This window comes from Streptopelia decaocto, assembly GCF_964273445.1.
Source record: "Streptopelia decaocto genome assembly, chromosome: 6".
NCBI lineage: Eukaryota > Metazoa > Chordata > Aves > Columbiformes > Columbidae > Streptopelia > Streptopelia decaocto.
This window is the reverse complement of record NC_138660.1, coordinates 53,323,015-53,350,072: the sequence shown is the minus strand read 5'-3', so window position 1 is coordinate 53,350,072 and position 27,058 is coordinate 53,323,015. Positions and strand designations below refer to the sequence as shown.

The following is a 27,058-nucleotide window of genomic DNA, read 5'->3' as shown; positions in this document are numbered from 1 at the left end:
AAGCAATGTAACCAAGTTCCTCCCTCTTGGCCTCCCTCTGCCTCGGTGACCTCACGCTTTTATTACACACCTGGTGCACTGCAGCAGTGCCACAGTTGTACATGGTCTCATCTACAATAAGTCCAGCACACAGCTCTGACCATTCCTGCACAGCTGACTTTGCCCTCAGCACACTTTCAGAAGTGGTTCAAGGGGCCTCCTGGAAATCCAGGGATCAGAGTCTGGGCTTCTCTGTTCCCTTCTGCAAAAGTTGTGTAAATCAAAGTCCTTTTTAAACCTCTTGAGCTGTTATAACACGGAACAATAAACTTATCGCAGCCAGATAATAAATAAGAAGGGAGAAATCTAAAGTCACAAGGAGAATAGGTTACCTTGCCAGAAATTATTAACTCCAGTCACATTTTCATTAACAAGCCAGGATCTCCACTTTTAACATAATCTCCTTTTCCCATCCCATCGCACCACTTGATAAGTTAAAGCCATCTGGTATTTACATAGGTTAATGTTTCTCATTAATAAAAAAAACGGGATTAGCTTCATTTCAACATAAGAAAAACTCCAGAACATTTTCAAGATGACATATAAACTGATATTTGCAGGGTGGCTCTGATGGTATTCCTTTGACTGTGCCATATGCATTGTCTACGGGAAGCTTGAAATGAAGACAAAATAAATGTATTTTAGTCTGAATCCTAACCTGCTCCTACAATGGGAGCAAACTCTGCTGCGCCTTCTGTACTTGTGGCATAAAGGCCAGCCATGAGCACAGAAGCAGTTAAGAGAAAGGGGAATGTCTGTTGTAACGCACACTCTTTGTTTAGCATAGATTTCATTTACTATGGAGATTCACCTACTTATTAATACCATGAACACTAAGTCCTCATGCTGCAGCAATTGTTATCAGCTTGCAAGATGCAAGTACGTGAGTGAGGGCAGAGCAGGAGTCAGAAAGGAACTTGCCCCCTGAACAAAATTTGGTATCACGTAGAGCTTCAGCTGTCATGTCCATTTGAGAAGTTCAGGACTGTCTCCGGGTTCACCACGGAGCTCAGAAGAAAGCATTGCTTTTTCTCTCACCAAAAGCTTCAATACCAAAATCTTTTTCCTGTTTTTTGGGGGGAATGTTCATCTTCTTGGGGGGAAGGTTTGTTTTAAAAACAAAACAAACACAAAATAAAAAACAAACAACAAACCACAACCACACCCTTTCAATGTTTAGTTTTGATTAAAGTTGAGAGTCCATAAATAATTAACGCTTGTCACTGAAGACCTGATTTTGTCAATGTTTTCCGCCATATTCCATCACGATAATGAAAATACCTTCATTCCAACCCAGTTACAGAAGATTAAAGACCACCTGACTTGTTCTGTGAGTCATTTGGTGCTAATCTTGTTATACAGGCTAACAATAAAATCAGACGTCTGTCCGGAGCCTAAAGGCCTTGCTGACCTTCTGTGGTCAAAGCACGCTTGTTTCTATAGCTGGCGGCACTCGGGAAAAGGCCAGAACTGCAGCTAGTTGCTTCTATCTCCTCTTGCCCAAGAGCTTCTTTGAAAATGGCAACCAAGAGTAAGTCCAGGTAAAACTCAAGCTCATCTCTGTTTTAGAGCAATGCTCTTTAACCACATCACTGCTGTTCAATAGGTGTCATGCCCATTCACTGTTGCCCACCCTTAGTTAAATCAGCACCAACTGATTATTACTCTATGACCAACATGGGCTGTGAAAGCACCACCAGAATAATATCTCCGGTGACTAAATCTGTCTTTGATGCCCAGACTTCAGTATTTGACAAACTTCTTCTAGATTCCCTTTGCAGTAGCAAGAACTAATGCCTTGAAATTCCACCTTACATAGCTTAAGTCACATACGTTTTAATTGGGCTTGTGTATACTAGGGCAAATAAAGAGATGCAAGGTGGACCTGAGTGCTTCTATCGAACTGTTTGATGTTACATAGCAAGAGTGTCAAACGTTTATACAGTCCTAAAATTACATTTGGCCCTTTGAAGGCAACTGCGAGGCTGACGTGGCCCCCAGTGAAAATGAGTTTGACACCCCTGCTATATAGGCTGTAAACCCTCTTTGCTCTGCATTACAGGGGAAAAGGATGTTTTCATGATTACAGACCTTCATGCCAAAGAGGTCACTGTACATTTTCATCTGGCTCAACAGCTGCAATAAAGCTGTCCCACTGCAGATGAACCAACTTGTTGGACTACCTGAGAGCTGGTGTACAAGCATGTTCCTGCCTAGGACGCAGACCACAGGAGCTGCCAGCCATAAAACATCATCCAAAACTCTCAAGCACACAAACAGTGCTCAAACCAAAGAAGCCCTCCCCATACCTAAGAGCATTCACAGCTTTTTACATTTCATTTCATATTCAACATGTTGAAACTAATGTGCAATAGACACCTAGCACTACACTGGATGACCAAGAAGGATTCAAGTACACAATCTAAGAAGTCAGACTAAAGAACCTGCTAATACGTCTCTAGTCCTGGGCTCACTTTGTAGCGATACAGACACTCATGTCCCAGCCACTCATGGAGTCTTGCAGCTCATATGCCCTAAGAGGAAGGTTCAGTGCTGGCTGTGCAAGACATGATGGCACTGCAGGGAGAACTCAAAGACCTGACTGTGTGCATTTGAATAAGAGCAAACTTAGTGCAGTATACTTTGTCTCATATTTGATACATTACAACCACGTCCACTAACCAGTCAGGCTGTGCTCTGATATCAGCTCATCTTCCGTACCACAAAACAGTTCACCACCACAGTGACAAAAGCACCAAGCTGTGACCTTGAGGTAGATTCACCAGCAGAGCTCTTAAAATGCCAGCACTCCACTCAACTCACTCTGCTGCACGATCATCGGCACAAAGTTTAACGTGAAATCCAAACAGCAAGAAAGGAATAGACAAGCTTTTGTGCCGCTATCCAACAGGATGAAATAAACGTTTTGTTACAACTAACAGGGGAAGTTATCTATTTTAAAACCTGCCTCATTTAAACATTAACTGTCTCCAGACAGTCACGTACAACTTTGGTTAATAATCAGTCTCCTGAACAGCTTTTTGGAAAGCTTCTGCTTCAGGAGTACCATGTTTAAATCCTTACTATGAAGTCAACACTTCAAGCATTTGTTATTCCAGATAACTACATGCAAGTCAGTTTGTCCTCCCTTGTCCCACATATGAAATACAGCAGAGGCCTTTTCCACTTGCCCAGCTCCTTGCAGTTGATTTGCTCCATTGTTAATCTGAGACTGACTTTTGATAGTCACCCTTATCCTGGTTGTTCCCCATTCTGTTCCTGTTCTTGTTGCCTGAAGTCAGGGAAGAAGTAGAACCAGCAAAAGAAAAGAACAAAGATTTAAATTACTAGAGTGATTTAAGGTTTTGCTCACCTATTTAAAAAACTAAATTCCCAGAGAATGAACCCCACAGAGCAGAGTCCAGATCTGTGCTGATGGGGAACAGGGGGGCAGTGGTCAAGCACATGAAATAAGGCAGAAACAGCATTAGATAATCTGGCACTGTAGGAAGCAAAAGAAAGTTGCCACAGTTGACACATGGGAGTTCCTGTAGAAGTTAATTACTGCTTCTCTGATTGCCTCTGAAAGCAATTATCAGTCAGGAGGCGAGATGAACCCAGACAACCTGGAAGGCATAGGCATCCACCAAGCAACCTCTACCATGCATTGCCAAAAAGCATCCTTCTCAGAGGACACAAGAGGATCAACAACGGGGTGTTTGGTGCAAAGCCACCTCACCACTCTGGCAGCCAGGTCTGAGCAGGCAATTTAGCTTCACTCGTGTTTGGATGGGCACAGTGACAAGCTCTCATCACCATACTGTGCTTTTCGTGGTTCAACATGGCCTGCATGGAGTCATCAGGTTTTAACAAAGCAAGTACCTCCAAGAAAGTACCTCCAACAAAGCACAAACCTCCCACTGCTGTCCCCAGCTTGATAACGTTTAAGAATCGCTTGTAACACTAACCAAAGAGGGGTAAGGTACCGCTTCCACTGAGTCCTAATCTCAAGGTGACAGGTCACCTGTAACAAAGGGAGGTGGGAGAGGAGCAGGGTGAAGGGAAGGAAAAGCTCGTATCTACCAGCCAACCTGCATGAATCGGAAGAACAGTTTTGTGCACCAAGAGCTGATCTCAAGGTGCAGGCTTGGAGTAGGGAGGGAAGAGAACTCAAGTGGAGACAGAATCAGAGCCATATGCACAGACTTAAGCTTTTAAATTAAATTCCCTTTCAAAAAAGGGAAGCTGAAAAATCTTTGCAGGCTGAAGACAACTCAAGCACATGTGGAGGGCCTATAGGTGCCTGCCTATGTATTACTATTTGCTTAGAACCTTAAAGCAAAAATAGCACAGGGAGCTAAACCACACAGCAAGGCCAGAAGACACTGGGTTGAATTTACAGATCTGGCAATAAGCAGGAGACAACACTGTGATTTTCAGCATGCAGTCTGCAGACTTCAAGGACCATGAAGAACTATGAAAAGCAAGCTATTTGTTTGGCATTTACAGACAAGGCCAAACCCCTGGAAGATAAAGTTAAGGCCCCATGATTCAATAAAAGGTTTTAAGCCATTCTCTAGTTCAGCTAGAGCACGGATGAGACTGTACTCATGAGGTATAGTCCTCATCATGGTTTGAAGGAAGCCTCCTTTAATGCCACTGACACATTTGCAGACCACTCAGCTAAGGGGATGGAAGAAAAGACTTCACCTTAGACACAGCTCAGTCTGTCAGGTCTAACCCCTCCAACATCAGCCAGTACCCGGTGTGTCTGACAAAAGAACAAGCACCTCATTAGACTAACACAAGATAAGCTACTCCCATTATGAATCAAGACTTAAACCTGGAGTGACTGGGGTAAAAGAACCATAGTGACAAGTAGTTTTCTTTCCAAAAACCTTACGAAAGTTTCTCTGTTTTCTCTAATTCCCAGGCAAGAGTCAGGGGAATTGAGCAACATCCCTTTCTTGATCCCCAAACACAGAACCATGCCAGGTATGCCAATACAGCTGTTCAAACATGGCACATCCATGTTCTGCATCCAGTAAGGCTCCTAACCCAGCCACTGACCTCCACGTTCAGTAACACACGTGTTGTGACTGCAGCAAACTGCTGCAAGCAGGTGAAGACCTATCTCCCTCCTCAGTACGGAAGGCACCAGCGTGACGCATGCTCACCCACACAGATGTCCTTCCAGTACAGTCACATCAGCCTCCTGGGCAGCTTCTACATGCTAATTTTGGCTCGGCATGATTTTAGTAAAAATTAATCATGACAGCAACCAGCAAGTGTTCCACAACTGCTGCTATTCACACTAATACTTCAGGAAAATGAACACGACGTGCACACCACTCTGTGCCTTCAAGCGCCATCACCTAAATACTCCTACTATCACCTGCCAGAAAGCGGTGTAGGCATTGAGGCTGCCATCAACAGTTGCTGCAGCAGCTGCCCAATTCATCACCACACTGGATAATGCTGCAGCACCTGCTGGGCACGGGAGACAGTGTTTTGAAGATTGAACATAGTCTTTTGAGATCTTATTGGCAAGAGACATAGTCTGCTACCTCCATTCCCCACCAGTCATGGACAGAATAAAATCCTCCTGCTGGGTACAATCCTGCCACAGGTTTCGCTTCTTCCTCAAACAGTTCTGTGACCACAGCCAAGCAAGGACAGGAACTGGAGGGCCTCCCACCAAAGGGAACAGAAACCTGAGGAGGGAGGAGAACTTCTGGTACCAGCTGGGAGTTTCCCAGCTCACGCCTCCCATCCCAACCTGCTCCTCCAACTCCTCTCCCCAGCAACTGCTGCACTTCAGTATCAGTGCTGTGCAGCCTGCACAGCTTCCGAAGTATCAAATGGTGGTACTGCCTGAACAAAGACAGGTTTTAGAGGAAAAAAAAAAAAAAAAAAACCACACACAACTGAGATTTAGCTGCACAAAATATCTTTAAGAGTGAAGACATAGAGAAGAGGGAACAAAGTCTATTTGTCCCTGTTGATTCAGTGTTTGCTATCTGCACTTGGCAATAAAGTGTCACGTTCACCCAATATTTAGCTTCCTCTTGTGCAAACCTCAACGACCACTTGACTCATGCTTTTTCTCTCCTACATATCCCAGAACGTGACAACGTGAAACAGTCCCTGGTCAGTGATTCAACACCACGCTGAGCAACACGCATCCCAGGAGGCAGCAAAATCCCTGCGTGATACTCTGGGAAGAGGCAAGTGCCGGGAAGCACGTCCATGTGCACGGCTGCAGCTCCCAACAAAAGGAGCCTTTGTCCCCCGTGGCTTCCAGCACAGAATGAGCGCCAGAATCAACAGGGATCGTTTCCAGCAGCACTGGCAAAACAGGATGGGGCAGGAAAGAATGGTCTGGGTTGTTCCTACCTTCTGTGCACCTCAGACTTGTATGAGGGGGGCTCCCTGTCAAAGGGACCTGCACTCTTAAGAAGGGTACCATCCTAAAAACCTTTGAGCACCAGCAAGGTAATGTGGAAGCCATCATCTGTAGACAGCTTATATATACAAAGCATTCAAAAGTACTGACACCTAATCACTTCCAGGTGAGAGATCTGACAGTCGCAGTTTCCAGGGTGAAAGCTCTGCTCTAATTCATCTCCTGCAAGAAGCAGTTCGACCTTCCTTTGAAGTATATTCTCCAGCACATATAGAGCATCTGCTCCACCTCATTTCTAGAACAGAACCATCCTGCTGGGGGGATGAAAAGAAAATTTGCCTTGGACTTAAGAATTCTCCAAAGCACATCACAGTCTTTGGAGACACCATAGGTTTGTGAATACTTAAAGTTTTCCCAACAAGGACACTGAAAAGTCTAATTCCCCACTCTCTCTCCTGATTCTGCATCGCTGTGTCCCCTTTGTGCCAACCCAAGCATTTGGGTGGCCATGTGCTAAAAAGGATTGAGAAACTAATGTCAACCAAAACCAGCAATGCAGATCCATGTTAAAAGTAACCAATGGTTTCTGATGTCCCAGCTTGGCTCACAAAGGGTGGAAATTATTTTCTCAGCAGCAGTGCCTACTTATGTCCTCTTACAAAGTGCGGAGCCATTGTTTTCATTAAGTCACACTGACTGTGAGGGTAGACCTTTGTCTGAAGGATTAGATTCAGGGGCTGGGCAGCTTGAAGAGACAGTGTCTTGTTTCTATCCATGAACTCCCAAGAAAACATCAAGGTTTAGATTTGCCACACTTATATTTTGACAGAACTAACAAATTCACTGCTACTTTTAAAGAAGGAGAATCACAGCCAAGATGTTTTCTATTTCAAGATAAGCTGGTGAATTCTGGTCTTGGCATTTCAATGTTTTTAGAAAAAAATCTCTTAATTATACAAGAGAGATAGAGACAAGTCAGCCACATTTTCAGGCTCAAACTCATTTAAATTCAAAGTTTTTTACAAACTAGTTTATTTACTGAAAACTTTGGCTTCACTCACCAAGAGTTACTTCCAAACCTCAGTTTTCACACACTTCCTGCAATACTTCAGGGTTGCACTGAGATTCAAATGCTAAAAAAATAAATAAAGTGGGAATCTCCTGTTCTAAGCCACATACAGTAGGATGCAAATTGCGAAGATAAGTTTGTAATGGCAAAACTCCAAAGCACTTCTGTGTGGCCAGCTTCCATTTAACTGCTCCACAGAAAAAACATCCAACTCTGGGGGAGACAAAACTCATTGGATTTCCTACCAAAAGGCATCAAATGCTCCCAGGAAAGTGGGAAAACTTACAGGAAGGCAAAATTCAGAACACCATGGATCCTGAGAAAGAAATCTTAGCTTGAAAGAGAAAGGGTTGCCTGTGTTTTGGATAGTCTAGAATTAGAGGACAGAAAAATCCAAAGAGTTGTTGGATGTGATAGCTTAAGTTTTTCCAAAAGCAAGAAAATATAGTCATAGTAGGGGCACTTTTCCTACAACAAAAAGGAGCTGGGAGCACAGGGGGATCAAGCTCCTAGGGCTTCCCCCGGATCTCGCTGGGGAAAGCCCTTCTCTCGGTAGCTGGCTGACGAGGGCATCTGGGCCTTGAAGCACTTGGTTTCCTGCCAAGTACGGTGATGGCTGAAGATTACTGTGTGGGGATTGAAAGGAAGAGGTGATTGGAAGGGGAAAATTTAGTGATGTGCAGCTGATGCTACCAAGAAGTAAGGTGCTTCACTCAGCAGAAGAAAGGAGAGAAATGTATGCAGAATCAGAGCTGATCATGAATATCTTGTGAAGCACAAGTTGCAGCTATTTTTCCACATGCATCTTCATGTGAAATGCTCAGACATCTTCCAAAACAAACACAGAACTTTCTTCTGTATCAAAAGAAGCAAATGCATCACACAAAAGCACTCGTACTGCCCAGGGCACTGCCAGCACAGCACACTTTCTTTCTCATCTCAAACTCCAGAGCAGAGACATAAATAAGCCAAGGATGCTTGCTGAAAGCAGGCAGTCTGCGAGCATCTTCACCACCACAGATAACACAAGCATAATAAAGCTCTGCGACAGAGAGCAGGGCAGCATTAGCCACATTTTAAGAGCAGTGTCAGGAGGAGAGCAGGCAATGTGCAATGGTTTGTTGCACATCTGCATGTACTCAAGGATTTTTTTTTTTTCATCTCAACACAGAATCACTTCCTTGTTATCATTTGCAGATGGCACAATAGGACCTCTAGAGAACAAGTAACTTTCTCATTGCCATACAAAGACTCTGGAAGAGCGCTAGAAAGCAACCCTAAATTACATGTACCTCAATACTAATCATTAACCTTTATTACAGAAGGAATGGAGAAACTGCCATAGTTCCCTTCAAAACCAGGAAAAGCCGCACTGAAAAACTGCCTTTGTCATAGATGCTCTGTTTGGTTTTGTACAAATCATGATGCCTTTCCATATTAATACCTTTTCTATCGTAGTGGGGCTAGTATTTTCACATGATAAAAATCAAGTACATAAGTTCACAACTCCTGAACATTGTTCCTTACCATTGCAGAGACTATTGTGTTATCAGTACACACTGCAAGATAAGATTTCTGACACACAGGCAAGCCCAGGTATTGCCAGAGGAGACAAAGACATTGATTTGGTTTCTGGCTCTTTTTCAGTCTTCCAGGGGTCATGGTGAAGGCAGGATAAAAAACTGCTTATATTTGCAACCTTGAGTCAGCTTTGCACAGGCTGAATCTCAGCTACAGGGGGTCTTTTCCTTCCAAAAAGCAAGGACACAAATTGCACAGTGAAACCCAGTCTAAAGGGTTCAAAAGAACATTCCCACACAGTAATTCTCTGACAGAGGCAGAGTTACGGCTTGTGAGAGGCGGGATTGAAGCATATAGGATGCATAGATATTAGTCCCAAGATATACTAACACAGGTAACTACACAACAGTTTCTCTAAGCCTTTTTTTTTTTTTTTGCAATCCACATGTTACTAGCTATAACTATTTCTGAAGCCCAAATAAATGAGCTGCATCATTCCAGCACGCCCCACCGACAAAGCAAAGCACAGGGAACTGACTGATCTCGCATCACCTCCTCTCCTCCCCCTGCAGACTCTCCCAGAGCAGCCCCAGCTGACTCCAGCAGAGGATATCCCGACTTGCACCTTTTTTTTTCTTTACACAAATGGCAAAATCAATCCAAGCCATCCCTGATTGACAGCTAGAAGAAACACCAGAGAGAATGACAGCAACAAACAGAAAGCAGATCAAGGGATTTTAGTAAGGAAGCAGTAGAGCCAGACAGCAGAGGCAGCAGAAAGCATTAAACATGAATTTTTATCTCAGCCTGCCACCATGAAAACAGATTCTGTTTTCATACATCTTCTCCATGTTTCCAGCCACTTGTTAACAGCACTGCTTATCCTGGCCACAGCTGCAGGATAACACACTAAAAATCTACCCAGGTTGATACTTCCACATGAGGTTAATAGAAGAGCTACCATTACCACTGAGAACAATATTCTATGATTAAAAATATCTTCAGAAGTTTACTACAGTCAGATAATTAATGAAGGTCACAGCGGGGGAAAGAAATGAAGGAAGAATTTGTTCTCTCACCACAAACACCCTTTTCCATTTTTTAATCTTCATCATCCAGAGACTTTACCAGTGAGTGCTTAAGAACGGCCCAAGAGTCCACACATTTTTTAGAGCCCAGGTTTCCCCTTCCCACATCTTTCCCAGCTGCTTCACCAGAGACAAGATCTTATCTTGGAGGGGGAAGAAGAAACAGGAAGGGCTTAGATAAATACTCACTCACAGCCCAGCTCTCATAAGCAACCCTACAATAACAAACCAGAACAATTGAATGATACACTTTGCCTGAACAGTGTTTCCCCCACACCTCACCTCTAACATTTTCTTTTTAATAGAAAGAGGTATTAGTCAAGTCTTTGATTTTACAATGTGCGAGGGAGATGAGGTTTACGTTAAAAAGATACGTCTTAGTGCCACAGATCCACTAACAACTCAAGCGGGAACACAAAAGGAAGCTCCGAAGGCAGCAGATTCTGAGCATGACAAATTCACCTCCAAACACAGGTACTTGTTTCATCTGATGAGGAAAAAAAGTACTTTCCTTGCTCTTCTCCACTCCATGAAACAAGGAATTAGTCATCCCTAGAAGAGGACACCTAATTCCTCAGCATCACGAGGCTGAAAATGCAAGAATAGCTGCTTTTTTTTTTTTTTTCTGGCACCTTCAACCCTTGCCCCTACTCATTTGGCTAAGAATATCCATCAATGCTTTTCATACCCTTCCACATCTACAGCATGACTCGCTTCGGACCTGTGCCATCCCCAAGCCTGAAGAATGTGCTGCAGAGTGCGTCCCCACCACAGTGGCAGCTGTCCCCCTGCCTCCCGCTGCCTATCAGAGGAGGTTGGCAAGAAGCTACCGCAGGCTCTCAAGGTCTTTATTTCCTAGGCCTGCCACTCCACTGTCCCATCCTGGTTTTCATTCACAGCCCCATTCATGATGGTGAACTTAATCTCACCCAGGAAATCAACTTGTGTTACTGTTACTTTGTTGGACGAGGGGCACACAGATCTGTGTCTCCAGGGCTCTAAGGACAGACAGTCACCACTGCACATGCCACCCCCTGCCAAGGTCAGCAACGGTGTTAAGACTGTCCAAGGGCAGAACCTGGTCCCTGCAAACACATGTTCCAGGAAGGCACGGCAGAACATCACTCTCTAGCTATTTCTTTGGTAATCCCTTTCTTTCCTGTCCCTAGAGGAGCATGTTTTTAGGGAAGAACTGGCACTAGTGTCACCTTCCTTGCAGACAGTCTTGTTTCCTCCTCTGGAAGCCCCTCACTTCCACCTCCACCCTCAGACTCTACCCCGTTCTTCATTGCCCAGAGTGCAGCTGAATCCTGTTCCTGTTCAGTTCTCTGAAACATATTTGTTCCTTCTACACTACCAGATGTTCTCTGGTGACCTGGAGACCATTTCCATTCCCTTCCTCATTAAACAGCTCGTACATCTCCCAATACACTGCTCTTCTCAGCCACTGGACATCAAAAGGTTTCTGATGGCCAGGTCATTCCTGCATTCCCTTCTACCATAAGGCCTCTGTTCACCACATAGAGGGGCAACTCCCCACCAACCCTGCTCACTTGTGGCTAGTATATCAGACTGCTGTGCGACATCTCACTGTCTCCCATTTGTGACCCCAGCGTCCCGCAGGGTAGGGCTCTGCTCCCCTTACACCATGGCAGAGGGCTGGAGATTGAAAACACAGAGGCTTTAGAACAATTCCAACTTAGCTGCCACAATTCCAATTTATTTTTTCCACATTTTATTCCAGAAGACTTTACTGAGTTCCTCAAAGACAGCCACAACTCACTAGTGACAATTTTAACAACTCAAATTCCCACGCAAGCACCTTGCCATCCTTCCCTTCAAGCTCTTCAAGGCAGGACAGTTCCCTCAGACCTGTTTCTTTGGTTGACTTTCTCCACAAGCAGACTGCACTGTTCTGCATAACAAGTCTGTCAACTCAAATTCACCTTCTGAGCACCTCTCCCTTGTTCCAATTATCCATCAACTCCCATTAATCCGCCCTCCTGGATAATCAGAGTAATGCTCTTTAAGCACATAACTATGACAGGGCAAAGCCACTCTGGTTGCAAGCTGCGTTAGAGGGCACGGTGACCCTGCAGGTAAAGTAATTGGGAATACTATGCTCTGGAGCCTCCACATAGTCCATTTGGAGTCAGCTCCCTAGAAAAGGACACCAACGCTGCAGAAAGGGCACTTTTGCTGAAAGAGCTTCCTGGCATACTGAGGGACAGCTGGCTGGATAGCAACTTACTGCAGTCCTGAGCTGAAGCATTCCCTCCCCCAACCAACCTGGGCATCTTCTCACCAATTTAAGAGTGACTTTGGATGAATCATTTATCCCTGTGTAGAAAAAAATAATCTTGAGAAGTGCTAGCAGCATCATTTTCCCTTCATTCCCTGATAAGCTGTTCAGGTAATTGGCATTCATACTATACTGCAGTTGTCAAAGTCGATACATTGGGATACTGAAGGGGAAGCCACTCAGACTCTTCACCATCACAACAGACTGATTTTCTGAACATCAACCACTCCCTGGCAGCACTCACCTTTGAGCAGGAGCTGAAAAACAGGCTTTGGCACCCATTGCAGAAGAAAGCACAGTAGTGCAACGTGAACCAGCAGAAAAGGAAAGCTGCTGTTAGCATCCATCAAATACAATTAAATTAAGATGGCAAGGAACTGCAACATCATTTTGCTTTCTCTTTTGTCTCAGAAAGAGAATCAGTTAAGATTTCATTAATCGGTACAGTCGTAGCCTCACTCCTCTTTCCCATTTATGTGCAGTAAGTCACAGCCAGCTTACCATGCACATGAATGGGCTGGGAATGAGGGGAGCTTCTTCACCCATGCCTGCAAGCCTGAGCTCTGAGATATACCACTAATTCATCCAGGAGTCTGACAATCAAGGGTAAAGACAAAGCTTTTCATTTGATAGGAACAACTGATTTTTGCTGCCACTTACATTAAAAATAAAATGAAACAAAATTAAATGGTAGTGATGGGAGAACCTTACGTGTCAAGACATAGCACTAAAATTAAGGATGTGGTTACTTAAATACACATAAAAATCCCTCCAGTGAGTTTCAGAAATGACCAAGATACAGCACAAACCTCTTTGAAACTCCTCTCACAACAACAAAAAGGCCGGTACAAGCAGGAGACTGGCCCAATGCCACAGCAACAAAAAGCCAGCTATGGAAATAGGTGAATATCAGTTGTTTGATCTAAACTGAAATGTTTGGAAAGAGAGATCTGTCTTAAAAATCTGCATTTCTTGTTGCAAGAGAAAATAAATGCACCTTCTGTATGTATAATATCAGCCTTCAGAGGAACTGCTTTTGACAAGAAAACAGCTATCAGTTTAGGAAAATCCAGTATATCTCCAGGATGCAAGGGCTATTTTCCTCAAGGTAATTTTACAGCATGTTTACAAAAACACACAAATAAAACCTTGGTTCTCCGGATGTTTTGCAAGCATTGTCTCTCACTACTTTGCACATGGCAAACTAGATAGGCAGAAAGGTTCTCTTATATAAGTAACCACGGGCTCAAACCAACCATCTCCTTTCCACAGAGGGTACTTGAAAGAGGGACAAGTCTTGAGCTAGTGAACTGGCTGGGGCCTCTTGTGTACCCTAGCATAAATTCAAGGGTCAGTTCTTGGCTGTAACCAACAATATGAAACTGAAACAAGAATTATTTCCTTAGATATATCCATGTTCCCACCCCCTCACCCACCTCCAGACATTTGACTGATACATCATCTTCCTTCTAAGTCTAACTCACTATGTTGTTAAGTGGGCTTGTTTTCCCCCCTTATATAAATGCATGAGCTTGCCTTGCTTTAGGAAAGTTTATTAGGAAAACATATTGCTTTTTATTTATTTATCTTTTCCTTTGCTTAATAGATTTCAGCAGTTAAAAAGAAAGCACAGATATCTCCCTCTCCTACCGTTTAGTCTTCAGTCTCCTATTTATCTTGAAGAAGAACATGGAAATGTCCTGCTTTTTCACCACACAAACTTCTGAGAAAACAAACCCTGGAAAATGTCATTTAGACTTAACACTCACTTTTTGTCCTCATATTTTGTGCCCTTCAGTCAGGGGTTTCAGACAGGCAGAATATAAAGGAAACAGAATGTAAATTTAAGTCAGGTGCTAGCTCTAAGCCTAGTCAAGCTGAGCTGGGGAAGAGGCCAGTGCCCCAGCTCAGGCACCACCCCACTGCCCCATGGTCCTGCTAATTCAGCCACACTTGCACTGGGTAGAACTTGGGCTTAATTCCACTTTATCTGTACCTCAGGGTAGATCCTCTCTTGATCACCCTGGATTGCTGGTCTTTCTCCTGTCCCTGCACTTGTTGCGCAGAACTTACTATCAAATGCACCTATTTGTGAGGAGAGGCTTGAAACAGAAACAGGCAAAACAGCACAATCAGAGTGATGCTAATGGGGTAGTGGCATCAGAAAGAAGGAGCAAAGAAGCAGCCGCAGATGAGACATCTCAGTGGTAGATGTGGTTTAAGAGTGATGTGAAACTGCTGCCCCAGTGGGAGTAGCTGGGTTGGGTCAAACTGTTGGTCTGACAAAGACAGGATTTTATCTACAGGCAAGCGGATGGAGACTCGCACCAAGTGCTCCAGCAGCAGCGCACAGAGCAGGAAACAGGGCAGCACAATGACCATTCAGAAGTGGTGACTTCTTCCACCAGACCAAACCCAGACCCAGCAGCAGGCACCTACCTTGAGAAGTGGGGGAGATTAAGAATCTTAAGAGCTTAAACTAGAGTTTTCAGACTTCTATTGCTTAAACTCTGACACCTTAAGCAGGTGGTATCACCTGATACCAGAGGTGCTGAAAATTCACAGCTTCACCAGAAGACACAAACTCTATTGGGGTCATCTTGACCATTCATCCTTGGTTTGTTGAGTCAGGGGTGCACAAGCTGCCCATGTCTACCACTCCACCACATAACTGCCCAAGAGACAGACAACTGAACACACAGCTGTTAGATGTGCTTGTGCAACCAAGCCATATGTGGTTGTATGCCTAATTCACAACTTTCTGGGCATTTTTTTCCACTTGGTTTGCTCTTATTCAAAGCAGAAAGGTTAAAACACTGAATTCGCCAGAGTTCTTGCTTTTCAGCAAACCAGAGACTGGGGAGAATATGTATCTATCAATACCCTGAAAATAAAGAAGCAGGAAATGCCAAACAGTCTGCAAGAAAGCAGGTAAATTTCCACTCTACTTTCTGTCTGGCCCAGCCTCACGCAGATCCAAAAAAACACAGGCACAACTGGATAGTAACTACATCGTAGTTCTGTAGTTAATAAGGCCAAATGGCATCACCTAATTCAGCTGGCATCAATGTGACATTCCAGGCAAAAGGACTTCAGCAACATCAATGTCTGTTACGTGGGCAGGCATCTAACATAGCTTAATTAAACCCTATCTATAGCCAATGGTAATACTAGTAAGAGGAATAGATAGTATAAATAGTGCTGTTTGCACAAATCCCCCTTCTCAAGTCCTCCGTCTCTGCAACACTCATTTTAAATGCTGATACATTTCCAATAAGTATTTTTATTTTTACACAGGCCCTAATGCAAAATGAAGCAACCAAATCAGGACAGAACAAAAAAAGGCATCTGGGGCCATGCCTGAGCTGGAGAAAGAGATAAAGGAGCAGGTGTGTGCTAGGAGGGAGTGAGGCAGAGGCGCTCTTACAAGGCAGAACGATGTGATAGAGGGACTTCCAGAAGGGACAGGCTGGACACTGAGCCCTTAAGAGGCCAGGAAAGCTCCTGTACATGTTCGCGACCACCTTGCTGAACAGGATGGGAGTTTCTTAAATGCAGGACAGATCTGGAACACGTAATATTCACGACGGGGCAAAGGAAAAAGACACGGACATTTGAATCAGCTGTTGGGATGCACCGAGCCAGAGGGCAATAGCTGCAAAGGATCAAACATGGGGGAAAGATTAGGAACGGTGCCCTCCACAGCCAGGTTGGGTTACAAGGAGTGGCTTGTCCCATCGAAGTGGGAACATATGGTGCAACACAGCTCTTGTTGGTTCTTCTCAAGTGGCTTTTGAACAGCTCTTCTTCCTTTCTACCCAAGAGGACTGCTTCTACTTCAGAAGAGCTGCAGGATAAGTAACAGAAAATTTGAGAACTGGGCTTGATAGGCCAAGTTCTCCTGCTGTGAATGGGTGTAAGCCCTACGGCTTCTTTGCCAAAGTACCTGGTGAGAATCTGGGCCACATTGCCTTTGGAGAGGAAAAGCACCATAATGTGCTCCCCAAAGAGCCTCCTCAAAAATTAAGGCCTCAACTAGAGACTTGGGACTGGCAGCTTAGAAGATATTCCAGTTAAAACCACCCTTGCTCTCAGTCGATCACCTTCATCCAGCACAGCAATACAGCTCTTTTCAAGTACTGTACCCACAGACTCGTCCTGAGGGCATAAGGACATCCATCCCCAGTAACACAAACTTCCTCCCGTAAGTAATTATGTTCACCAAGGGTCAGGGAATAGGGAGAATAGACGCCTCCAGCTCGGCAAAAAGTTCTGGTCTAATCACTGATTCCGACACCCATTCACAGACAAGTCCCAGTCCATGAGCAGTTGGATGAAACGTATCATTACAGGGTTCTACCATTGACTGATAAGTTAGCCCTGGACTTCCTCCACCACACCAGTCAGTCTCTAAACGCTCCCCTCCCAGCCCTGCACATAGAGGAAGCTGCTCTTCCTCTCCAAAGAAACCAATCTCTTTTTCAATTTCTTCACCTTATGTATTTTCATTAAAAATTTGCTGTTCAAAAATAGAAAATAGCATTGTACCCTTGTCTACAAAACCATTCTTACTAAACCTCTGCAAAAATATCTGAAAACCCTTTTAAGTCTTCTGGAATACAGAATTTTACTGAAACAAACCAGAATCTTAATCATCTGAGACTGTCCAATATTTATGTTGGAATTGTTTCAAGACAAGGAATGGCCTTTTTTTGGCAATATATAATACAAACACACTGCAGACACTAACAAATAATCATACTGTCTGTATGCATGATGAGGGAAACATGATCAGAGTGGCTACATTCTTTCAATGGCTCAAGTTTATTAACACACAGCTAGGCTTGGCCTTTCACAGTGACTTAGTCTGAACAGACAGAAAATGGAGAAATCCCTAGTATCCTCCTACTGTAGAAATCAGTTCAATACACAGAAGAATAGTCATTTCACTCCTCCACTGAGGAACCTCGACCTTAAGGAGTGTTTTAATGCAGAACCCAAGCATATTTCTCCATCTGAATGAATGCTTTTCCTGAGCGCTGTTCCGCTCATAGAACCTGCCATCCCTCTCACCAGAAGTTTTACAAAATATATTTTCAAAGCAACCTTTGAAACATGCCTCCCCCTGCCACAATAACTCAATCCTCTTTTTGGTCTCTTGTGTCAGAATCAACATTTGGACCAGAGGGGTCATGTTCCAGCCACAGACGGAGGGCAGAAGAAAGTATCTCCCCAAGACACCTCTCAACTGCCTGAAAATTCAAAATTAATGAGCTGAACATATCAATTCCAGGAAAGGAATTCCTTGTGTTTTTAAAATATACTAATTTTTCCCCTGATTTTTTTTTTCCTCTTTTTCCCCCACAATGGTTGAGGAAATAGGAATAGAAATAAGGTTGGTCCTTCCACACTCAGAATCCTGGAGCTGCTATGATCAAAAGACTTACTACAACTTACAGGACTGGGTAACATTACCTACAATGGTTGGTACTAGAGAGGGACAGGACCAGCATTTCTGTTAAGGAAAAAGACATGGAGATCTACATTTTTTTTTCAAATGTCAGTCTTTATACCTTATTCAGTATTTGTTCACATCTGTTACTAGCAACTTTCCAAATAAATCCAATGGGAGATAATTGTTTATTCGTTCTGCAACTACGTTCAAATTCAGCTCTGAGTTGGTTAAATCATGCATTATTGCTTCTGGCCTGATAAAATGTGCAATCAAGCCAAGTAACATGAAGTAAAAAAAAAAAAAAACAACAACAACAACAAAAAAAAACCACAACAAACCCAAAAACAAAAAAAACAAAAACAAAAAAAAAAAAAACCCAACACACAACCAAACACACCACACAGCATTAACACTTTTAGCTGTGTTTTCAAACACTGTGGTTACTGTACCATTGAAGTTCCCTTTCCGTCCCTGCTGCCAAACAAGCACTGCAGTTCTGTCTAACAGTTTCAAAGCAGAGTGTCAGCAATTGCCCAGTGAAAAATGTCTGTACTTCAGCTACATCAACCCCTAATCTCCCTCCTGAAAAGATAACGTTGAAAAGAACCAAGTTTTTTGTTTTACAAAAAGTTCTAAATCTACCTAAAATACACAAACCAAAGATGATCAATGAAGAATTACCAAAAAATAAATCATTACAGAACAGGTTACCAGCTTTCTGAATCTGTATGTTAAATCCTTGCAGAGAGGCCAGTACTTCAGATTTCAATATCTGTGTATCATTAAAAGATTAAACTTGAACCATGGTTTTCAGAGAGGGATTAGTTGCTGTTACATACTGCTTTCCTCCTTATTGGTAAAGTTTGCACTCTCCATCCTGCCTGGCAGCCTATATTAAGAATGAACTGCCACCCAGACTTCTCCTTTCTTCTAAAGAAAGAGACAAAAATAAAAGTGACACTGTCCAACTTCTATGATTCTCCTAACTGTACCCTCCAGAAATGCTGGCTTTCAAAAACTTCAACCTTCCAGCTACAGCTCTGAGCAAAGTTTACTTCAGAACAGCATAAATAGTAGACAAATCTGTGTTATACATGTGTACTTGCAGAGCTCTGAGCAAACACATTACCTATTTCCCATTTCATAAAGCTGCTTCACAGTGATTCTGTGAGACCTCTGCCTAGGCCTGTGTAATGCCCCAAGCATGAGCTTCCACGTCTTCCTCAAATATAAATAGTGTCCAAACTCTTCCCGAATGCAAGCTCCCACCATAATCAAGGAGAAACTTTAAAAAATAAAAAGGGGGGGAATAATTAAACTGTACAATGTACCCAGGTTGGACAGTTTCTATTCTCATTTACCAGGACTGTTCCTTCCAACCACAGAACTACAGATCTGAAGAGAGGTGCTTTCTGAGTAGCAGCTAAGAAACAAAACTATGTAAGCAAGTTGGCATAATAGAAATGTAACCTAAAACACAACAAAAGATTCATTAATCCTATTTTCTGCTAATATTAATAACTGTATTATCATTTTTTCTAGGAACGAGGGACAGCAGTACTTGCAGCACTTGCCAGCTTCGTGACAATCAGGCAGCTTCAGAGGCTACCAAAGCCAGGAGATGCTCCAAGGGAAACCTGAACTGTCTGAGATCCATCAGTCACTCGTGTGCACCTGCTGAAAAACCACCTGCCAAGATTTGTTCATGCCTTGCACTGCTGCCAACGGTTCAGGAGATTCTGCAGAGGTTCCTCACTCCTGTTCTGACAGTATTAAATAGTCAACTAATACCATATTGAAAATGGATTTTAACTGGCAAGACAAGGTAAATGACTTTCTCCCTTCTTTCAACACCTTCCTGCGAGAGATGCCCCCTTTTAGCTCAGCAGTATGAATGGTACAGGTTTGCTGGCATTCATGCATTAAATATTGCAGGTGTTGGAGAAAAGCAAATATACAGTCCCTCAAGAGAAGGCTAAAAAACACAGTCTGAAGTCACAAGGGACCTTGATGCACTATTCCACATGCCAGCAGCTCTCAGAGGAAGCTTTATTCATATTTTAATATTTGTTCCCATCTCACTATTCTGAGGCGTAAAATGCAGGGTCTCCTGGCCACTATTAATCCAGCCTTATCCCACAGACGGAGCAGCTGGTCTGCACACCCTGGCTTTGTCAGCCTACTCAGAGAGCCCAGCACACTGAGCTGTGGGCAGCTGAAGAAGACAGGCCTATGAGTCTGTTCTGCTCAGGCAAATCCAGCCTATATTCATGATAATGTCAAGTTGCCAGTACAGCACTTCTGGGAAGAAAGTCTGACCCTTGCGTCTACAGGTAGAAAACCAGGACTGTAAGATGATCCTCGGGAAGCTGCAGAGCTCATACAGCAGACAGCTCAGGTGTCTGGTCACCATCACAACAGCAGGAAAAAATAGCCACTCTAATACCTGTCAAACTAAGCTACTCTCCTGTCACTCCAAAACTTTCTAGAACCAGAGCTTTATGCTTTTGGTCTCAAGCAACAATGTCTCATCTCTCTGTCCAAAGAGTCAGGAACAAAAGAAAACTTGCATTATTCCCAAAGACCCCAGCCTGGCTAGGTGCTGAACACCTCAGGCTGCACCCAGCTTTCCTGTATGGCTGGGTGAGCCACGTCATTTGCTGGTCACATGCCAAGAGCATTTGTAATGTTGCAAAGAACATTTGCAAACACAAAACCCCACTTAACAACCAGCATGCAAGATGGAGAGGACAGATAGGTTTGATGGCAGACCCCTGACAGGTGAGTTCTGTAACACCAATTCTATCCTGCCTAGAGACTCAAAGGTCTTCACTGAAAAGGTATCTCACAGATCCTACGGTATGAATCTGGTCTCTCAAGAACTGCATCGAAGGGGACTGGTGGTAAGACACAAACTTACAGGGAAGATAAAGTCACCAAGAACAGGTCTAGGCCTTTTCCAGTCAGAAAATGCAAGCACCATGAGATTCTGATTCTTCAAAGAAATCTCTTGTCAACACCCAGACAGAGGGGCACATTCAGCAAGGCACTGTAAGAGCCCTGCCAGTCAAACCATTCCATGGGCAAGGAAACATGTGGAGCCTGGTTTCCTATTTCACCTCCTCCCTGCCCCATGCAGTTTATCCAATACCCAGTAATACACTCTGAGCTCATACTGGAATCATCTGTATGTTAGGGGCATTAATTCAGCCTCCCTCCTCTATCCAATACCTGATTTCCAGCAACCTTTAGGCTCAGAGTACCTTTGAGACTTTACCCATGGCCTAAGCTCTGCATTCTTAAGAAAGCAAGCTAACAGATAGAAAGTAAGAAGCCCTTTCCTCATCTTCTGGGGAGTTTTCCAGGAAAAAAAAGAAAAAAAAAAAAAAGCCACCATAAAGTTCCATGCCAGACCAGCAAGAGAAGAACTCTTGTAGCTGTTCAGGCTTTTTGTAATTCACTAGCACAACAAGGCAGATTGCTTATGGTGGGATGGTTTTGTGGCAAAGTCAAACAAAAACCACGGAAGCTTTGAAGAGACAGAAGGATCCTGAAGGAAAACCAATAAGGAAATTCCATCCTCTCAAGTAGGTAGATGTGGTACTTCCCTCTCAATAAGAGAGATTTCTGCATCTACCGTTTTTTACATAAAGCCTCCATCCTCATCCATAGACATTCTACAGATCAAGCAGCATCCAACAGGTGAACTCTGAAGACAGCTGCATTTAAAATTGGTTTAAAGTTCTTGGGTACTACTTATTGGTATAGACTCCCACCTGCTTCAACAGGGCTGAGATTTCATTCTAGGTGTTCTCACCTGCCATGCTCCACCTCTTGGAGCATGTTTTATCAGGGGAAAAAGTTTTATCATGGCAAACTCAAAATGCAAGCCACACCTTCCGTAAAACCTGTTCCACCCAAATCACAATCTCCTCATGTCCAACAAGGGATAACATGGGGAAAGAAACAAAGCCTAAGGTTCCGGGAAAGGAAAAGATCCTTTCTGGACACAGCCTGTGCTACTACAATTGTTACATGACACAGATTAACTGGAAAAAGCATTGGCACACGAGGCTACAGTGGCCTGACAAAAGCAGTCCTCTACTTTTCTTTTCAGGGCCCGTGTCCTTGGTTATCTCTCCTTGCTAGGCTGCGAATTCTTTAGTGAAGACTCTGGTTTACTGGCATATAAATCTTTCTTTGCACTGTAGCGGGCAGAGAATAAGTATCAGCAAGCCTGGCTACCAACACCTATGGTCAGACTAGCCCTGCAAGACCAGGAATACAGCCCAGCGTCCTTGTAGTGTGCAGCCAGAGGGGAGCAGAACTTTGCTCTGACAAAAGCTTATCAGGGAAAGCTTACCAAGAAGGACATGGGTGAACGTCGGTGGGACAGATGAGGTAAGCCAAGAACAGAAAGCAAAAGTGACATCTCATGGCAACATGGCAAGTCAGTGGCAAAGCCAACAACCTAAATGACACCCCTTAGTGTTTGGACGTCCAAACTAAACTTTGTCAGTTTCTGGGAAAAAGCTTTCCCCTTTGGTTAGGGACTGAGAGGAAAAAATGGGGATGCCTTCGTTCGTTGGTACATCAGAGTAAACACATGAAAAAATATGACAGCCTATTCATGGCACAGACGCAGACTTGTCATTTTGCCTAGCTTTGTAATGAACAGAAAGCACCACTCCGACAGGATAGGAACTTCCCACATTCAGTATAAGTTTAGAAAGGGAAAAATAAGTTCATCGCTTTCTACTCCTCTACACACAAATAAGCTTGCAAGAAAAACTTTTCTATCCATTGTCAACTTTATAATTTATGTCCCCAGATGTGCCTGTTAATCTGGATGCAAATTACATCATCAGTCAAGGCCTGCAAAACCAATACCCACTTTTCACTCTGAATCTCTGTCTCACCTGCGGGAGGAGAGAAAAGAGCTTGATCTTGCGATGAGGACCCTCACAGCAACCCAACCAACAAAACCCCAACCCATGTGCTCCCCGAACTCAACCCCCTCCAGGAACCTCACAGAGGAGTTACCCTCACACCCATCACGTCACTGAGACACTGGTTTAATTTGTTCAAAGCAAGAAGTGTTTGTCCAGAAACAGGACACCCTTGAGAACTCAGGAAATTGGGGAGACTTAAAAATTTCGAAAGTATAAGTTAAAAATTTATCACATAGCAGAAACAAAATTTTTAATCAAGATGATGAATCACAGACAAAGATAAAACTTCAAATCCTTACTGGCAAAGTTTAAAAGACCTTGCAAACACTAGGCTCTCTCCAAGACACCATGACATTGAAGGCATTACAATTTTACTCTATTTTAAGAAGTTTAGAATTATGAAAGGTTCAGAGCTCAATGTCTCAATCTGAAAATCTTTCAGCTAACTACAGAATGAACAAAGTGCAACTTTCAGCCTAAATCTCCTACCTGTTAGTTCTAAGTATGATACATGAGCTAGCAACAGTTGAAAGGGTTCTTTCTGCTTGGTGGGTTCCTATGGATGGAGGCATCAGCTTATTTGATACATTTCCCTGGACAATTGGCAAATTATTGCCAAGTGCTGTACTTGAGGCTACCTTTGAATAGAGAAAGAGGTTAAAAGGGTGCACAGCCCATTTGCAGACAGCATAGTCAACCATTCTGCCCCATATTTCCTGCGGAACTGAGAAATGTTCTTCCAAAAATAGCCAATAGTTTTACTGAAAGGCTCAAAACAAACAGTATTTCTGAAGGAATATCTTACATACTTTACATAATAGCCGTCTCAGAGGGAAAAAAGGATGTGTACAGTGTTTCACTGCAAATTCTGCATTGCACAACAAGACATCATTCTTCGCTTAACACAAGGCTTAAATTCACCATGAAGGAAATCGCTGAAGTCAAAGCCTCAGGGCTCAAGTTGGGAGGGAGATATCACTCTGAAGGAAAGAATTTTTATCCTACATTCAAATCAAATGAGGATACATAAGAGGAACACTGTCAGCTTGTTTAAGCCTCAAGTTATCCTTGCCTCTAAAAGGAAAGTTCAACTCCATTCAGCATTTCTTCACAAAAATCTGATACATTTTTAAGTTCTTGCTCTGTTGCGTGCCCAGATCTACCACTGCCCACTTCTGCTTACCTTTTTTTTAAAAAACTTTTTTTAAACACCTGGCCTGTATCTCCAAATACATGGTTTACCCTTCCTGCTAAACATAGCATCGTGCATCGCAGTTTAAAACACAATACCACAAGGCTAACACCAGTATAATGCCATAACCACTCGTGCCTTTATCTTCCCTTGCATATTCAGCTGTATCCTTCCTCAGGAGCTTAAAGTTCACATTCACATGCCTGCCTCAGTGAAAGTCTGTCCCTTGGAGACAAGGTAAAACACCTAACACCCCATGAAAGAGGAATTGTTAGAGATGAAGCTGTACCAGTATGAAGGGGCCAGTAAGGGATGAAGCAAGCAATGCCATTTTTTTATATTTTGTGACCCCAGAAAGCAAAGTTTTTTCATTTGCATTAGGAAAATAACAGCCAAACAGCCTAGAACTTGTGTTAACTTTTTAAGTGCGTGCTTTGGGTTTTGTTTTCCTTTTCTCATTAGAGGGAAAAGGAGCTGTGCTTTTTCCCTGTGTAAAGGGACAAACAACTGATCTCGGTGCAAATTACCTGCAATGCACAGCTAAACTATCAACTATTGTTGTTGTTGTTATTCCTATATCCCAAATCACCATCAGGTAATAAGCAAGGAAGTGAACTGGATCTCCAGTTGAGAGGAATTTGTGGAAAACTCTCTCCCTAGGAAAAGAACCTGTGTGTTCAGATAAGAAACCGGGGAAGGACCTGGCAGGCCACACTTGGCTCCAAGCTGCAGCAATAAATACAATAACTTCATCAGCAGGCCAGGAACTCGGCCGTTATCAACTACCTTAATATTAACTAAAAATATGGTTGCCATCTGGTGGCTAATTCAGAATGACTTTAGCATCTATGATAAGTTCAGAGTGGACCAGATACCAGCAGACAGATTCCCTGTCCCGTCCCCTCCTGCAACCACAGGAAAGGGCAAAAACACAGATGTGGCCACAGTCGCCCTCAGGTAGGGAGCAAAGCCAGGTCCCTGCTGCTGCAGCCAGTTCCACACTGGGTGTGCTACTCACTTGGGTTTTCTCCCAAGCTGCCAGGTGAGTTCAAAGTACACTTCTAGTCTCCGTAATTGAGCTTAAACCTCTGGAAGCTGCAGGTGCAAAACTGAGCCCAACAGGTTTGGGTTGCCATTCTGACCCAGCAGCATTTTGTAACAGCGTCAGCAATTGGTACAAGGCTCAGGCCAGCGCTGCAGCCAATCCCAAACCTCCTAGATTAAATCTAGCTGCTAAAGATAACTCCCAGGGAACCAGAGCAGCAGTGGGCAGATCTGTTCACCCTCCCTCCCTCGAAGATGCACGAGTCCTTATTCAGTCAATGTCATCTCACAGCAAATCATTGAAAACCAAGATGAGCATGCCCGAGATAAAAGCAGCTGATCAATGTCCCTGCATAAAGCGTCCAATAATCCCTACGCAGAGCAGGCAGCTGGCATCAGATGCAGCGTGCCAGAGAGATGAACATGACAAGTATCCATTGCATATTCCTGGCACCTTTCACTGGCACAGGCGTGGGTGGAGAAGAGCGAAAGGGCTCCCGGGATTCAAAAAACACCTCTCCCTCACCAGACATAGGCACAGTCTTCAAAGCCAGTATGTTTTTTTTCCCTTACCACCATTCCAAAATCTGGAGCTCAAGGTCAGTAAACCAAGTAGCAAATATCATGCTGTGCTGTTAGAACGTAAGGAAGCGTTATCTCCTTTTCCTCACCGCCTTTGAGGCTGCGTGTTTAGCGCTATTGCAAAATACAGTACTGCTCTTGAAACTGCCGCATGAAGCACGATCTAAATACCATAGAAAGAAGGTCTCCTCCTGCTGAAACAATAAGCATCTACATGTTTAAAACAAACGTGCGGCACTCCGTCCTCCCCGCCTCTCCCCGCCGAAGCCGATGCCATGTTTCTGGTTATCCTGAGCGTGCAGACGGAGGGCAAACCCGCACGGCTCACAGCTGCGGAACTGTGCGTTCTCGGGATGCAAAAGGGCCCTAAATCCGCAGGCAGAGAAGGCAGCTGCCGGCTCCTCGGAGGCATCCCAGCTTTGGGGTAGGGTGTCATCCCCGGTACCCGCATCGCCGCATCCCGGGGAGGGGGCGGCCGCGCACCCCCCACACACTCTCCCCTACCTTCTCCTGCGCCCGGGTCAGCTTCTTTTGCACGTTGCTGGCGATCTTCCCGGCGGTGACCCCCTTGCTGCCCAGCTCGGCCATCTTGCCTTCTCTTTTTAACGGGCGGCTGCGAACGACGGGCCGGCAGGAAAGGGGGGGAAAACCCGGCGGGCAGGCGACGGCCCCGGTCACCGCCGCCTCCCGCCCGCCGCCTTTTAAAGGGACAGTGCGCTCCGCGCCGCCTTAAAGGGACCGCGCCTCGCTCCGGGAGGTGGCAGCAGCGGCACGGCTGGGCATCCCCTCTGTGCTGCTGCTGGAAGGCGGGAGGGAGAAGTGGGGGCAGGTGTTTGCTAGATTTTCCCCACCCTGCCTGCCTCCTCTGGGTCAACCGCAGCTTGGCCCAGAGGAGACAGGTAGGGTGGAAAGAGCTGGGAAGCATCGCAAGGAAGGATTTGGGATGGAGGGAGAGATGCCGAGTGGCCTCCTGGTGAAGAGGAGATGTGCCTCCCACAAGCCACTAATACTTAAAAACAGCTGAGGAATATTACTTAGAGATGCCGGCTAATGGCTCCATTAGTCTTTGTTAGTAGTCACAGTCACATAGTGCTGTACAGTAACAAGTGATTAACCTCAGGTAGGTGATGGTACAAGTTTGCTGTTGTCTTTTATCCTGCAGTAAAACAGCATTCTTGCTGGTTTTAAGAGATTTGTATCACTAATTGCTATCACTGAGTGTCCATACTCCTAAATCTATACAGCAAAGATACTTTTCAAATTATCCCCGGACCTTTACAAACACAAGTGAGAAATTTACGTTAGTGAGGAGAAGGTATCTGTAAGTGAATGAAAACCATGATTTTTAAAAGTGCGCTGAAATTTCATAAGATATCTTCCTTAATGTACCAACCTATTACAGGACCAA

At 44.1% G+C, this 27,058-nt stretch overlaps 1 protein-coding gene across 9 annotated transcripts in view; it reads right to left on the bottom strand.

The window, feature by feature from the left end:
• The window catches only part of BIN1 (bridging integrator 1), a 99,056-nt gene extending 72,753 nt beyond the window's left edge, over positions 1-26,303 (bottom strand). For all 9 annotated transcript variants that reach the window (XM_082055363.1, XM_082055366.1, XM_082055368.1 and 6 more), the window contains exon 1: positions 26,155-26,303. In XM_082055363.1, the coding sequence (XP_081911489.1) occupies positions 26,155-26,238 (84 nt within the window). In that variant the 5' untranslated portion in view covers positions 26,239-26,303. The remainder of the gene's footprint in view (positions 1-26,154) is intronic.
• Positions 26,304-27,058: the final 755 nt, after the last annotated feature.